Genomic DNA, 15,843 nt, shown 5'->3' with positions numbered 1-15,843 from the left:
GGAATAGATTGGGTAGATGCACAGAGTCTCTTGCCCAGAGTAGGTGAATCGAGGACCAGAGGACATAGGTTTAAGGTGAAGGGGAAAAGATCTATTGGGCACCTGAGGGGTACCTTTTTCCACACAAAGGGTGGTGGATGTATGGAACAATCTGCCAGAGGAGGTAGTTGGGGCAGGGACTATCCCACCATTTAAGAAACAGTTAGACAGGTACATGGATAGGACAGGTTTGGAGGGATGTGGACCAAACGTGGGCAGGTGGGACTAGTGTAGCTGGGACATTTTTGGCCGGTGTGGGCAAGTTGGGCTGAAGGGCCTGTTTCCACACTGTATGACTATGACTCTGGTTGCTTTCTTAAGTGTACACTCGTGTGGGGATTTGCTTGATCCTCACTGCCAAAATCCTGACTTATGCCTCCATCTTTTTTTCCAACCAAACCTTCAACATCTCTTGTCAACCAGGGTTCCCTCAACTTACCAGCCTTGCCCTTTGTCCAAAGGTTTGCCCCTGTAAACTTGCTGTCTCACTTTTGAAAGCCTCTCACTTGCCAGCCATCCCCTTAACTGCAAACATCTCCCATTCAACCTCTGCACGTTCATGTAAGGGTTGCCAACTTCCTCACTCCCAAATAAGGGACAAAGGGTGACGTCACTGCCCCACGTGACCTCACCCAGCCAGTGGCCACGTGCTCCCGCTCTCGCCCGGGCCGGGCGGCCGCCATTGGTGGAGCGGGAGCACGTGGCCCTTGGCTGAGTGAGGTCACGTGGGGCACGGGGGCGGTGACTTCACCCTTTGTCCCTTATTTGTGAGTGAGGAAGCTGGCAGCCCTGCTAATGCGGGACAAGGGCGGTCCCGTACTGGACAAACTAATTTAGCCCAAAATACGGGTTGTCCCGGCTGGCACGGGGCAGTTGGCAGCCCTACGTTCATGTCTCATGCCAACAAAATCACCCTTGCCCAATCTAAGGCGTCAACTTGTGGGCCTGTCCTATCCTCCTCCTTAACTACTTTAAAACAGAGTCCATATAGAATTATGATTACAGGTTCTGTTGCTGATGAGGATGTCAGTTTTTTGCCCGCTTGTGGTGGGACGGGAAGATGCCGATGGTCTTGGTTTTGAAGCACTTGCAGCCGATGTAATACTACCAGTAAGCAGATATAGGATGTCGAGCCAGACAATGAGGCGGTGGTACAGCATGTGCCACATCAAGGTGCCGTGTAACTTGAAAGGTGACTGTCCCCCTGATTAAACTTCTATCTCTGCATGCTTCCTTTCCACTTTCTCCTAGCTAACAACGATCTATTCCAAATGTTCCTTGATGCCCATCCCCTTTGATGCCTCCCTTTCACACCTTCACGCTTCCTTATCTCGGTTCCTCCCACTCTCCTGACCCTCCGTCTGAAGAAGGGTCTCGACCCGAAACGTCACCCATTCCTTCTCTCGGGAGATGCTGCCTGACCCGCTGAGTTACTGCAGCATTGTGTGTGTGTGTTAACAGTGACAGCGTTCTTACGAGGTTCCTGCACTGGTCCTTCCACATTTATGTTGTCACATTTTGCTGCCGTGGCCTTCAACAATAGCTTGCTTGGCTTGCGGCTGAGTGGTCTGTCTGCCCATGTTTATTTTTTTGGCGGGGCTTGATGCAATTGAACGGCTTCTTTGACCACTTCAGGAAGTAATTGAAAGCCGACCATGTTGATGCGGGACTGTCCGCCTTGGATAAGTACTTTGAAGGGGGATAAAAAAAACCAAATTGCAGGACTGGGAAAAGTGCCAGGAAATGGGATTAACCGGGTTGGTGTCCATTGCACGGCTGCAGCTCAATGATTCTATAATTACATGACACTATCAGACTAGACCAGGCAATCTCAGAGCCCTGTGCAGTTTATCAGCCAACTTCGAGCTCACGAGAGCACAGTCAATAGACAATAGACAATAGACAATAGGTGCAGGAGTAGGCCATTCAGCCCTTCGAGCCAGCACCGCCATTCAATGCGATCATGGCTGATCACTCTCAATCAGTACCCCGTTCCTGCCTTCTCCCCATACCCCCTCACTCCGCTATCCTTAAGCGGAGTGATAGTCAGGTGCCTCACCACACGAGCTGCTGCCACCATTTCCGATTTCTTCCACAGTTTTGTAGCCTGGTCCGTTTCATAACCGAGTGAATTGAGGAGAAGGCCTGATATTCATGAACAATGCGCTCTGTGAAGAAGCCTGAAGTTGCTCTACTTTGTTGCATGATGTCAAAGCAATACTTAATGGTGCATTGACCCACTATGAGTGCTTATTGATGTCTTTGCTACTGCAGAACTCTTATACAAATTAGAATTTTAACACTTCCGCTAATTATTTTAGAATTCTGTACATTTTAGCATCTAGTTTATATTTTACTTTAAACAGGGCATTGGGGGTATTTTATCTAGAAATCATAATTTGGAAGCTCCAGGAATGACTGTAATGTTTGTTTAGAACTTCCCGAAGGTATTTATTCACAAAATGCTGGAGTAACTCAGCAGGTCAGGCAGCATCTCGGGAGAGAAGGAATGGGTGACGTTTCGGGTTGAGACCCTTCTTCAGAACTTCCTGCTTGCTGTTGTGATAATTTATGGATGGCACGGTGGCGCAGCGGTAGAGTTGCTGCCTTGCAGCACCAGAGACCCGGGTTCCATCCCGACTATGGGTGCTGTCTGTACGGAGTTTGTACGTTCTCCCCGTGACCTGCGTGGGGTTTTTCCGAGATCATCAGTTTCCACCCACACTCCAGAGACGTGGGGCGCGGGGCGGTGACATCACCTCGTCCCGTATTTGGGAGCTAGATAGTTGGCAACCCTAATTGCTGTGCCCTCCCTGCCCGAAGTTACACACAGAGCACGTTCTTGGGAAGAGTGAGCTGAAAGGTCACGGCACCATGAGTTCAGCTTTCATCACAGCGCAACACAACACCGCCAGGACACAATAACGGAGCGGAAATGATAATATTGGCCAAAAGAAGATCTTAATTACACATCAGGGGCCATTTTGCACGTCCCTTGAGCCAATAAATAAACACAATCAGCATCCCCAAAACAGCAGCTTTTCCGGTTGTTATCACATTTCTACTGGATGGAATTTGCTGAGCACTGATTAGCCACACTTGCCTTGATTATACTGGCCGAGCTTCACAGGCAACTTCATTGGCTTTGGCTCATCTTGCGATCATGAAAGGCATCACATTAATGCGAGTTTTCCTTCCAATTCCAATTTTCTTGCTTATGATGCACCATTAAAAGTGTATTCAGATGCTGATAAAGCAATCAATGGATGACACTGCATCAGTGGAAATGAGTCGATCAAGGTCTTGTAGGAAAATAACTGCAGATGCTGGTACAAATCGAAGGTATCACAAAAAGCTGGAGTAACTCAGCGGGTCAGGCAGCATCTCAGGGGAGGAGGAATGGGTGACATTTCGGGTCGAGACCCGTCTTCACACTGATCTGACGAAGGGTCTCGACGCGAAACGTCACCCATTCCTTCTCTCCTGAGATGCTGCCTGACCCGATCAAGGTCTTTATCTCTCCACGTCATCGTCTGTATCTCTCGTTTCCCTTATCCCTAACCAGTGTGAAGAAAGGTCTCGACCCGAAACGTCACCCATTCCTTCTCTCCAGAGATGCTGCCTGTCCTGCTGAAGTTACTCCAGCTTTTTGTGTCTGTCTTTAGATTTTTATTTTTTATTTTTTAGATTTTAGAGATACAGCACGGAAACAGGCCCTTCGGCCCACCGGGTCCGCGCCGCCCAGCGATCCCCGCACATTAACACTATCCTACATCCACTATGGACAATTTTTACATTTGCCCAGCCAATTAACCTACAAACCTGTACGTCTTTGGAGTGTGGGAGGAAACCGAAGATCTCGGAGAAAACCCACGCAGGTCACGGGGAGAACGTACAAACTCCGTACAGACGGCGCCCCGTAGTCGGGATCGAACTTGAGTCTCAGGCGCTGTAAGGCAGCAACTCTACCGCTGCGCCACCGTGCCGCCCTTCGATCGAGGTCTTTGATGAATGTTAACATTTCACATTTGGTATTTTTCTCTTTTTGAAAATATGCAGATTTGTGAAATTATAATAAAATGCAGCATCTCCCAGTATCCACCTCACCTCACATCCGGAATCTTGGAATCATCTTTGATCAAACCCTCTCCTTCGACAAACACATCAAACACATCACAAAGACAGCCTTCTTCCACCTCAAAAACATCGCCCGTCTCCGTCCATCCCTCTCCTCCACAGCTGCAGAAACCCTCATCCACGCCTTCATCACCTCCCGTCTGGACTACTGCAACAGCCTCCTCTATGGCGCACCCTCAAAAATCATCAGTAAACTTCAATACATTCAAAACTCCGCTGCCCGTCTACTCACCCACTCCCTGATCCGTGACCATATCACCCCCGTCCTTTACAAGCTCCACTGGCTCCCCATCCCCCAGAGAATCCAGTACAAAATCCTCCTCATGACCTACAAAGCCCGCCATAACCTGGCCCCATCCTACCTGACTGACCTCCTCCACAGACACACTCCCACCTGCACCCTCCGCCCTGCTGCTGCCAACCTCCTGTCCCCCCCCATCCGGACCAAACTCAGATCCTGGGGGGACAGGGCTTTCTCCATCGCTGCTCCCACCCTCTGGAACTCACTACCCCAAACCGTCAGAGACTCCTCCTCACTCACCACATTCAAAACATCACTGAAGCCTCACCTGTTCAGCACTGCCTTCAACCACTGACCGTCACCTCACCTTCTGTCTCCTTTCTCTGTTCGTTTACTTATTTATCTATTTATTTTCTTCTCTATGTTCTAGTAATCCCTGTAAAGCGTCTTTGAGTGTTTGAAAAGCGCTATATAAATGTAATGCATTATTATTATTATTATTATCAAATGATGGCTATGAAGGTTTAATTCTGCATTTCCTAAAACCCACTATGCATCATCAGGATGTAACGATAAGTGCCATCTATCCTGCATTTTCATTGAGGAACTGTGTTTGGAGGTGGCCTGGATTGCAGAGATGGCTGCTACACTCAGAGACACCAGCGCATTCCCAGAGCATGCCCTCATTTGATCGCCAACACTCGTGAACATGCCTCGTGTTTCAAATGTACGTCAACAAAAAGCCATGAAAGACAGTAAATTCCCACAAATTTAATGAGAAATAGTTGGGCGATCTGCCAGCAACCCTTTACATTTCTTGAGCAGGTAGGCAACAGAATGCTGCGGCAAATTTAGGCCCCAGGCAATTGTGTTTTAACTGGCGCTGAGCTCCGTTGTGGGAGGCTGATGAGGAAACTTTAATTATCTTCTCTTTGAAAACAATCTCTACCTTGGGGTCCCAGATGGCCCAGGAATTCAAAACATTGCCCTTGGTGTGGTGGAGGAAGGATATTCTTGCTATTGAGGGCGTGCAGCGTAGGTTTACTAGGTTAATTCCCGGAAAGGCGGGACTGTCGTATGTTGAAAGACTAGGCTTGTATACACTGGAATTTAGTATGATGAGAGGAGATCTTATCGAAACGTATAAGATTATTAAGGGGTTGGACACGTTCGAGGCAGGAAACATGTTCCCAATGTTGGGGGAGTCCAGAACAAGGGGCCACAGTTTAAGAATAAGGGGTAGGCCATTTAGAACAGAGATGAGGAAAAACTTTTTCAGTCAGAGAGTTGTGAATCTGTGGAATTCTCTGCCTCAAAAGGCAGTGGAGGCCAATTCTCTGAATGCATTCAAGAGAGAGCTAGATAGAGCTCTTAAGGATAGCGGAGTCAGGGGGTATGGCGAGAAGGCAGGAACGGGGTACTGATTGAGAATGATCAGCCATGATTACATTGAATGGCGGTGCTGGTTCGAAGGGCCGAATGGCCTCCTCCTGCACCTATTGTCTATTGTCTATTGTCTATTCAGCCTTTGACAGCAGAATCCAACGTCAACCAACGGCATGGGAAACATCCTTGTTCAGAAACTGCCAGATGTCAGGGGTGTCAGGGGTTACGGGGAGAAGGCAGGAGAATGGGGTTGAGAGGGAGAGATCGAATGGCAGAGTAGACTTGATGGGCTACTTTTGTTCCAATCACCTGTGGACATGGACTTATGAATGAGATATTGGGATCAAATGTGGAGTGGGTCAGACAGCACATGGGTGCAACCCATGAAGAAATATATTCCTGATAGGTGCCCTTGTCAGCACAGATGGGCTACTCATCTCTCATGGAGAGGAACTAGTATTTAGTTGCTTTGGTCAATAATATTAGTGTTCTTAGAGTCACAGAGTCATAGAGTGATACAGTGTGGGAACAGGCCCTTCGGCCCAACTTGCCCACACCAGCCAACATGTCCCAGCTACACTAGTCCCACCTGCCTGTGTTTGGCCCATATCCCTCCAAATCTGTCCTATCCATGTACCTGTTTAACTGTTTCTTAAACGTTGGCATAGTCCCAGCCTCAACTACCTCCTCCAGCAGCTTGTTCCATACACCCACCACCACTTGTGTGAAAAGGTTACCACTCAGATTCCTATTAAATCTTTTTCTCTTCACCTTAAACCTATGTCTTCTGTTCCTTGATTCATCTACTCTGGGCAAGAGACTCTGTGTATCTACCCGATCTATTCCTCTCATGACTTTATACATTACATTCTAGAAGTTCCTAGTGTTATCTTAAGTTGCTTTGGGGTGTCAAGCTTTTACGTTACTGCTATCTAGATAATAAAACTCTCGTTTGTTTGTTTGTTTGTTCCTGAACTACAGCCAAAATGGTACACGATAGCGCGACAATTTTAGGCCCACCTTACTCACCGTCGTCTCTTTGGTGTTAATGGAAGAAGTTTCACTGAAATCGGTGTTATATTTTTAAAGTAATTCACATTTTAAAGTTTAAATCTATCTCCTAGGGAAGGAGGAGGGAGGAGGGAAGATAAGGAGGGGTTGAGGGGGATGGAGTGGGGGGGGAAGGGGGAAGAGGGGAAGGGGGATGTTGGGGGGTGTGGGGGGGGGAGGGGGGGAGGGGGGGGGGAAGGGGGGAGGAGGTGGGGAGGGTGGGGGGGGGGGATAGGGGGAGGGGGGGGGGGACGGAGGGGGGGCGGTTAGTGTAGGGAAGAGAAGGTGCTGCACCAATGCAGGAGAGGTTTGGGCCTAACGGGGTCCACTTGGTCTAGTTTGATATCGTTTTTAACCAGCAGTTATGAGAGTTAAACTGGCTTATTCAAGTAATAGCAATTGGCTATCAGATCTGGAAAGGTTTGCACTGTTGAAATTTGTTGGGTCCTTCAGCCAACAAATAAAACGAGGCCAATTTATTTCTTAAAACTGTGTTGCTGCATCGGAAAAGCAAAGTGGAAAGTTTACTAAAACAAATAAAGTGAATTCAAACACTGAAAAGTTTTATCATTTTCTGCTGCGGATTCTGGTTACTTACAACCAGTCAGTTGTGACATATCTTTGGAAGAGTTCGGCACAAGGAGGTGCGCCTCAGATAAAGCGGGGTAGGAGTTTGCTGACCTCCTGTTCCCCTTCTGTGGGCCCTGGTTAGCAGTCACGAGTGGCTTGGTTGTAAGTGATGCTGTTTGGCAGTTTCATCAGCGTGTTGTGACTCTTTCGAGCGAGGACGAATGTGCTCCAGGTGGATGACCCTGCTTGGTGACAGAAACGTAGCTCTTCCCAAAAAAAAGTAGCAAAAACAAAAACCAGTCGTTGTGGCAATACTTCCGAGGAGCATTGGCATTGTCTCCATCGCATGGCTTTTGAACAGTAACTACCTAAGCTGCAGGGGAAATGGACTCTTCCAATGCTGTTACATTTGCCTGGGCTTTGTGTTTCCAGTTCAGTGTTACAGGTACTGTGATGTGTGAAGATACCATAGCACTTTTTAACAACTTTGTGAAACCGCATGTCTGTGAAAAAAATGATGTAGAATAATGAAATTTGTCTTATTTTTGCATGGAACGAACCCCCATTCAGATGATTGGGTTGAAATTTTAGCTGCTGACTAGACCCAAGTGGACCCATTGGGCCCAAACCTCTCCCTCCCCTCCCCTTCCCACCCTCTCCTTCCCTCCTCCCCCCTCCCCCTCCCCCCTTCCCCCCTTCTCCCTCCCTCCACCCCCTTCTCCCTCCCTCCCCCACCCTCCCCCCTCCCTCCCCTCTCCCTCCCTCCCCTCCCTCCACCCCTCCCCCTCCCCACACCCCTCCCCCTCCCACCCTTCCCCTTACCCCCCCACTCCATCCCCCTCAACACCTCTTATCCTCCTCCTTCCTCCCCTTCCCTCTCTCCCTCCTCTCTCTCTCTCCCCCTCCCTCCACCCCCTCCCCTCCCTCCCTCCCCCCCTCCTCCCTCCCCCCTCCATCCCCCTCTCCCTCCCCCTCCCCTCCACCCCCTCCCCCTCCCACCCTTCCCATTACCCCCCCACTCCATCCCCCTCAACACATCTTATCCTTCTCCTTCCTCCCCCCCTCCCTCCTCTCCCCCCCCCTCCCCCCCTTCTCCCTCCCTCCACCCCTTCTCCCTCCCCCCACCCTCCCCCTCCCTCCCTCCCCCTCCATCCCCCTCCTCCTCCCTCCACCCCTTCACCTCCCTTCCCCCTCCCACCCTTCCCATTACCCCCCACTCCATCCCCCTCAGCACATCTTATCCTTTTCCTTCCTCCCCCCCCTCCCTCCCTCCCCCCCTCCCCTCCCTAGGAGATACATTTAAACTTTAAAATGTGAATAACTTTAAAAATATAAAACCGATTTCAGTGAAACTTCTTCCATTAGCACCAAAGGGACGACGGTGAGTAAGTTGGGCCTAAAATTGTTGAGCTGTCGTGTACCGTTTTGACTGTGGTTCACGAACAAACAAACAAACAAGAGTTTTAGTATATAGATATCACGTGAATTTGGCACTTCACTGCCTCGGCATTAGATGCAGACTTTTGCTTTAGCTGTGTATAGAAGGAATGTCGCTTCTGAAAGTTCGTCTTGTAATAATTCATTGCAGAAGATGGATTTATAGCAAATACAGAGAAATATCCTTGTTCTCTTTTGCGGACTGTCGAGTGGGTTATAAAAGCTTGTGAAGATCACTTCCAGTGATATTACCTTCTTGTGCAGGAAGGAACTGCAGATGCTGGTTTAAACTGAAGATAGACACAAAAAGCTGGAGTAACTCAACGGGACAGGCAGCATCTCTGGAGAGAAGGAATGGGCGACGTTTCGGGTCGAGACCCTTCTTCAGACTGAGAGTTCAGGGGAAAAGGGAAACGAGAGATGTAGACGGTGATGTGGAGAGATATAGAACAAATGAATGAAAGATATGCAAAATTGTAACGATGATCAAGCAAACGGGCCATTGTTGGCTGTGGGCTTGGTGTTAACGAGTTATACAGACAATGAAACTGACCACGACAACAGTGAAACTAGTAGAGCGACTAGGGTGGGAGAGGGATGGAGAGAGAGGGGATGCAAGGGTTACTTGAAGTTAGAGAAATCAAGATTTATTCCCATTCGAAATATGAGGTGCTGTTCCTCCAATTTGCGTTGGGCCTCACTCTGACTGTGGAAGAGGCCCAGGACAGAAAGGTCAGTGTGGGGATGGGAGGGGGAGTTAAAGTGTTTGGCAACCGAGAGATCACTTTAACTGCATTTAAAGTAACTGCAAGATACTCCAGCGTTTTGTGTCGATCTTCGATAGTACCTTCTCGTTAGTCTCAGGAACTGGATACTTAGAATGCTTTTACAGGATCGTGTAGAACACATTGAGTTATTAAAAATCATCTTTTCTATGTTTTTTGTGGAAATTGCACGAACAGGATATTAGTCCAGATCCAAATATATTAAAACAAAATCTACCACACAATTAACCACGACAGAAATGGCTGTAATAATGTGTAAGATAAAGTAAACATTAAGATTCACGCTATCCTGATTCGGGCGGGTCAAGGTGACGCAGCGGTACAGTTGCTGCCTTACAGCGAATGCAGCGCCGGAGACCCAGGTTCGATCCTGACTACGGGTGCTGTCTGTACGGAGTTTGCACGTTCTCCCCGTGACCTGCGAGGGTTTTCTTCCAAGATCTTCAGTTTCCTCCCACACTCCAAAGACGTACAGGTATGTAGGTTAATTGGCTTGGTAAATTAAAAAAATTGTCCCCAGTGTGTGTACGATAGGGTTAATGTGCAGGGATCGCTGGTCGGCGCGGACCCGGTGGGCCGAAGGGCCTGTTTCCGCGCTGTATCTCTAAACCAAACTAAACTAAACTAAACTAAACTAAACCGAAGATAGACACAAAAAGCTGGAGTAACTCAGCGGGACAGGCAGCATCTCTGGAGAGAAGGAATGGGCGACGTTTCGGGTCGAGACCCTTCTTCAGACTGAGAGTTCAGGGGAAAAGGGAAACGAGAGATGTAGATGGTGATGTGGAGAGATATAGAACAAATTAATGAAAGATATGCAAAATTGTAACGATGATCAAGCAAACGGGCCATTGTTGGCTGTGGGCTTGGTGTTAACGAGTTATACAGACAATGAAACTGACCACGACAACAGTGAAACTAGTAGAGCGACTAGGGTGGGGAGGGATGGAGAGAGAGGGGATGCAAGGGTTACTTGAAGTTAGAGAAATCAAGATTTATTCCCAAGCGAAATATGAGGTGTTGTTCCTCCAATTTGCATTGGGCCTCACTCTGACAGTGGAGGAGGCCCAGGACAGAAAGGTCAGAAAACCAAATTAAACTAAACAGTCTGAAGAAGGGTCTCGACCCGAAACGTCACCCATTCCTTCTCTCCCGAGATGCTGCCTGACCTGCTGAGTTACTCCAGCATTTTGTGAATAAATCGATTTGTACCAGCATCTGCAGTTATTTTCTTAAACTAAACAAATCTTTCACTTCAGTAGATGTTATTTGGATTCTGTTGTATCTTGATGTCGGAACTGTTCCTATAAGTTCCAAGTTTACGGAAAACAAATGGTATAATATTGGGATGGTGGGTTTATAACAAATCCTTGATCTAAAAATACATAATCCAGAGATCTCCAGAGATGCTGCCTGACCCACTGAGTTACTCCAGCACTGTGTGTCCATCACTGATGTCTTGGGTACTGAAAGCTTGATTTCAGTTTCTCACCTTCTCTCTCCAACACTGAGGAAAAGCAAGGGTGGAGAGAAGGGTTAAAATGCTGAAATGTGAAACTCCACTACTAAATCGTTAGGTTCTAGGAAACAGTAATATTAATGGCAGTGATCCATTTTTCACAGGGCCCCCCCAGCTGTGACCTCTCAGCGTCAAACACAAGTGCGTACACACACTGCCAAACTACCGTATTTAGTTTAGAGATACAGCGCGGAAACAGACCCCTTCGGCCCACCGGGTCCGCGCCGACCAGCGATCCCCGCATATTAACACTATCCTACACCCACTAGGGACAATTTTTACATTTACCAAGCCAATTAACCTACATACCTGTACGTCTTTGGAGTGTGGGAGGAAACCGAAGATCTCGGAGAAAACCCACGCAGGTCACGGGGAGAACGTACAAACTCCGTACAGACAGCACCCGTAGTCGGGATCGAACCCGGGTCTCCGGCGCTGAGTTCGCTGTAAGGCAGCAACTCTACCGCTGCGCCACCGTGACTCTTAGAACATGACTACCGCTGCGACATCTGGGACTCTTAGAACATTTGTTCAATTGAAGCTGTTGCGTTAGCTTCACTGGAAACCCTGCAACCCAGAAGGCGTTTTCCAATGCATTTTTCAATGCCTCAGCTCTGCAACTGATGAGGTAGTAGCATGAAGGTGTTTCAGTGGGATGTGAATGAGGTATTTGTGCATCTGGAGAGGCAGGGAGCAGAGGCACGATGCATTGCTTGAGGGGGAGGGGCAAAGAGAGTTTGGGTAGATTGTTCATTCACACTCCCCTGATAATTGCACGAATTGGTTTGAAATATTTATTCAACAAAGCCAACAAATTCAGTGGTAGAGTTGCTGCCTTACAGCGCCAGAGACCCAGGTTCGACCCCGACTCCGGGTGCTGTCTGCACAGTGTTTGTACGTTCTCCCCGTGACCTCGTTTTTTCCGAGGTCTGCGGTTTCCTTCCACACTCCAAAGACGTATGGGTATGCAGGTTAATTGGCTTTGTATAAATGTAAAATGATCCCAACTGTGTGGGGACCATTGGTCAGTGCAGACTGGGTGGGCCGAAGGGCCTGTTTCTGCACTGTATCTCTAAACTAAACTAAGCTAGAGTCCTGCAAACAACATCTTCACCAAGGGACAGTGCCACCTATACAGAACACACAAAAACATTCGTGACTCGTGCTGTAATAGATGCAGATGTGGTTAAAATAGTGAAGCAAATCCATTTTTTTCCTTCAGCTTCTATAGATGTGATTGAAGACTGCTGCACTATGGGACAACAGTGGGCTGCAGACAACGGCCAATGCTTTGATATCCCCGCGAGAGGGCTGGAATCTCACACCTGCAGGTAAGCGTGTTCCTCAACCGTGGACATCACGGTCAATGAATGACTCGCATTCCTTTGAAGATGGTGAGAGAAGCAAAGTGTTACCAACAAAAGCATCCACTGATAAACATTTTTATTTATTCAAAGTTGTAGCATCTGGAAGAGTCTAGAACTAGAGTGGGAGAGTGTCGGACTAGAGTGGGAAAGACTCAGAATTAAAGGACGTTCTTTTAGGAAGGAGATGATGAGAAATTTCTTTAGTCAGAGGGTGATGAATCTGTGGAATTCTTTGCCACACAAGGCTGCAGATAGGGTTGCCAACTGTCCCGTATTAACTGGGACATACCATATTTTGGGCTAAATTGGTTTGTCCCGTACGGGACCGCCCTTGTCCTGCATTAGGCCCGGGGGGGGGAGGCGCTGTGGGCCGGACACTGTAGACCAGGACAGTGTAGGCCCGGAAACTGTATGCCCGGACACTGTAGGCCCGGACACTGTAGGCCCGGACACTGTAGGCCCGGACAGTGTAGGCCCGGAAACTGTAGGCCCGGACACTGTAGGCCCGGACACTGTAGGCCCGGACAGTGTAGGCCCGGACACTGTAGGCCCGGACAGTGTAGGCCCGGAAACTGTAGGCCCGGACACTGTAGGCCCGGACACTGTAGGCCACGACACTGTAGGCCCGGACACTGTAGGCCCCGACACTGTAGGCCCGGACACTGCAGGCCCGGACAGTGTAGGCCTGGAAACTGTAGGCCCGGACACTGTAGGCCCGGACACTGTAGGCCACGACACTGTAGGCCCGGACACTGTAGTCCCGGACACTGTAGGCCACGACGCTGTAGGCCCGGACGCTGTAGGCCCGGACAGTGTAGGCCCGGACACTGTAGGCCCGGACATTGTAGGCCCGGACACTGTAGGCCCGGACAGTGTAGGCCCGGACACTGTAGGCCCGGACACTGTAGGCCACGTCGCTGTAGGTCCCGACAGTTTAGGTCCCGACAGTCTAAGTTTCCGACATTTTAGCTCCGGACAGTGTAGGTCCGGAGGCCCGGTCGCCGCCTAACGGAGATTGCGTAGCAACCCGCCTCCCTCCCAGACAGTGATGTCACCTTGTCCCGTATTTGGGAGTGAGATAGTTGGCACCCCTAGAGGTAGAGGCCAAGTCAGTGGATATATTTAAGGCCGAGATAGATAGATTCTTGATTAGTACGGGTGTCAAAGATTATGGGGAGAAGGCAGGAAAATGGGGTTAGGAGGGAGTGACACATCAGCCATGATTGAATGGTGGAGTAGACTCGATGGGCCGAATGGCCCAATTCTACTCCTATTCCTTATGACCTTATGATCTGGATTGCAGGATTGCATCTAAATAAATCCTTAGGTAGCCGTCAGATTCCAGTTGAAGTAAATCAGGTAATGGGAAGGGGTAGGAAGGATCTACAGGTGCAGACCTCCAGTCTGAAGAAGGTTCTCGACCTGAGACCTCACCCATTCCTTCTCTCCCAGATGCCTGACCCTTCTGAGTTACTCCAGCATTTTGTGTCTATCTTCGGTTTAAACCAGCATCTGCAGTTCCTTCCTACACATTTCTCCTGAACAATGTGCACATGACCAAGGTCGTACACTACACGGTTGACATTTACAGCCCATTGACATCTGCAGTAAACTGTCCGATTTTAACTAAATTAATCTCAACTTTGAATAATCATTGTTTACCACTGTCTGACTGTGGGCTGCCTGATTCAAGAGTCAAGAGTCCAGACTGTTTTGTTCTCATACCAAACATAACAATGAATACCATACCAGACCAGACCATACCAGACCAGACCATACCAGACCAGACCATACCATACCAGACCAGACCATACCAGACCAGACCAGACCATACCATACCAGACCAGACCAGACCAGACCAGACCAGACCATACCAGACCATACCAGACCAGACCAGACCAGACCAGACCAGACCAGACCATACCAGACCATACCATACCAGACCAGACCATACCAGACCATACCAGACCAGACCATACCAGATCAGACCAGACCATACCATACCAGACCATACCAGACCAGACCATACCAGACCAGACCAGACCAGACCATACCAGACCAGACCAGACCATACCAGACCAGACCAGACCAGACCATACCAGACCAGACCATACCAGACCAGACCATACCAGACCAGACCAGACCATACCAGACCATACCATACCATACCAGACCAGACCAGACCATACCATACCATACCAGACCAGACCAGACCAGGCCATACCAGACCATACCATACCATACCAGACCAGACCAGACCAGGCCATACCAGACCATACCATACCAGACCAGACCAGACCAGACCAGACCAGACCATACCATACCATACCAGACCAGACCAGGCCATACCAGACCATACCATACCATACTAGACCAGACCAGACCAGACCATACCATACCATACCATACCAGACCAGACCATACCAGACCATACCAGACCATACCAGACCAGACCAGACCAAACCTTTCTCTAAACAGTGAGGGCATCTTTCGTTATGTCTAGCGATACCATCTCTGAGACACCACCACATTGAGAGTTACCAGCAGAATCGTATTCTGCTACGTTAGAGGTTTCCATTTCTCAAGTGGCATTAAGATGGGCGAATGTCAAATGTTGAAGGGCATTAACAAGGCAAGCCTTATGATAATGGTCACACATGGCTACCTGCATGCCGATGAGAGCAGGCTATTTATTTGAGCATCAAACAGGCGGTGGAGCGGCGTTAGAGTTGCTGTCTCACAGCACCAGAGACCCCGGGTTCCATCCCGACTACGGGAGGATAAGAAGGAACTGCAGATGCTGCTTTAAACTGAAAACACAAAAAGCTGGAGTAACCCAGCGGGCCAGGCAGCATCTCTGGAGAGAAGGAATGGGTGACACTTCGGGTGGAGACCATTCCACGGACTGGTTAGGGATATGGGAAACGGAGAGATATAGACGGTGATGTGGAGAGATAAAGAACAATGAATAAAAGATATGCAAAAATGTAACGATGATAAAGGAAACCGCCATCGTTTGCTGTAAGACCGTCACCCATACCTTCTCTCCAGAGATGCTGCCTGTACCGCTGAGTTACTCCAGCCTTTTGTGCCTATCTTCGGTTTAAACCAGCATCTGCAGTTCCTTCTTACACATTGTTAGCTGTTTGTCGGGTGAAAACGAGAAGCTAGTGCGACTTGGGTGGGGGAGGGATAGGGAGAGAGAGGGAATGTCGGGGCTACCTGAAGTGAGAGAAATCAATATTCATACCACTGGGCTAACTACGGGCGCCGTCTGTACGGAGTTTGTACGTTCTCCCCGTGACCTGCGTG

At 49.0% G+C, this 15,843-nt stretch overlaps 1 protein-coding gene across 2 annotated transcripts in view; it reads left to right on the top strand.

Moving 5' to 3' along the window:
• The window catches only part of fbln2 (fibulin 2), a 224,660-nt gene that overhangs the window by 95,680 nt on the left and 113,137 nt on the right, over positions 1–15,843 (top strand). For both annotated transcript variants that reach the window (XM_078413936.1, XM_078413935.1), the window contains exon 4: positions 12,387–12,495. In XM_078413936.1, coding sequence (XP_078270062.1) covers positions 12,387–12,495 — 109 coding nt within the window. The remainder of the gene's footprint in view (positions 1–12,386; positions 12,496–15,843) is intronic.

The sequence above is a fragment of the Rhinoraja longicauda genome, chromosome 17 (genome assembly GCF_053455715.1).
Source record: "Rhinoraja longicauda isolate Sanriku21f chromosome 17, sRhiLon1.1, whole genome shotgun sequence".
In the NCBI taxonomy this organism is placed as follows: domain Eukaryota; kingdom Metazoa; phylum Chordata; class Chondrichthyes; order Rajiformes; family Arhynchobatidae; genus Rhinoraja; species Rhinoraja longicauda.
This window is presented reverse-complemented; position numbering and strand designations above follow the sequence as displayed.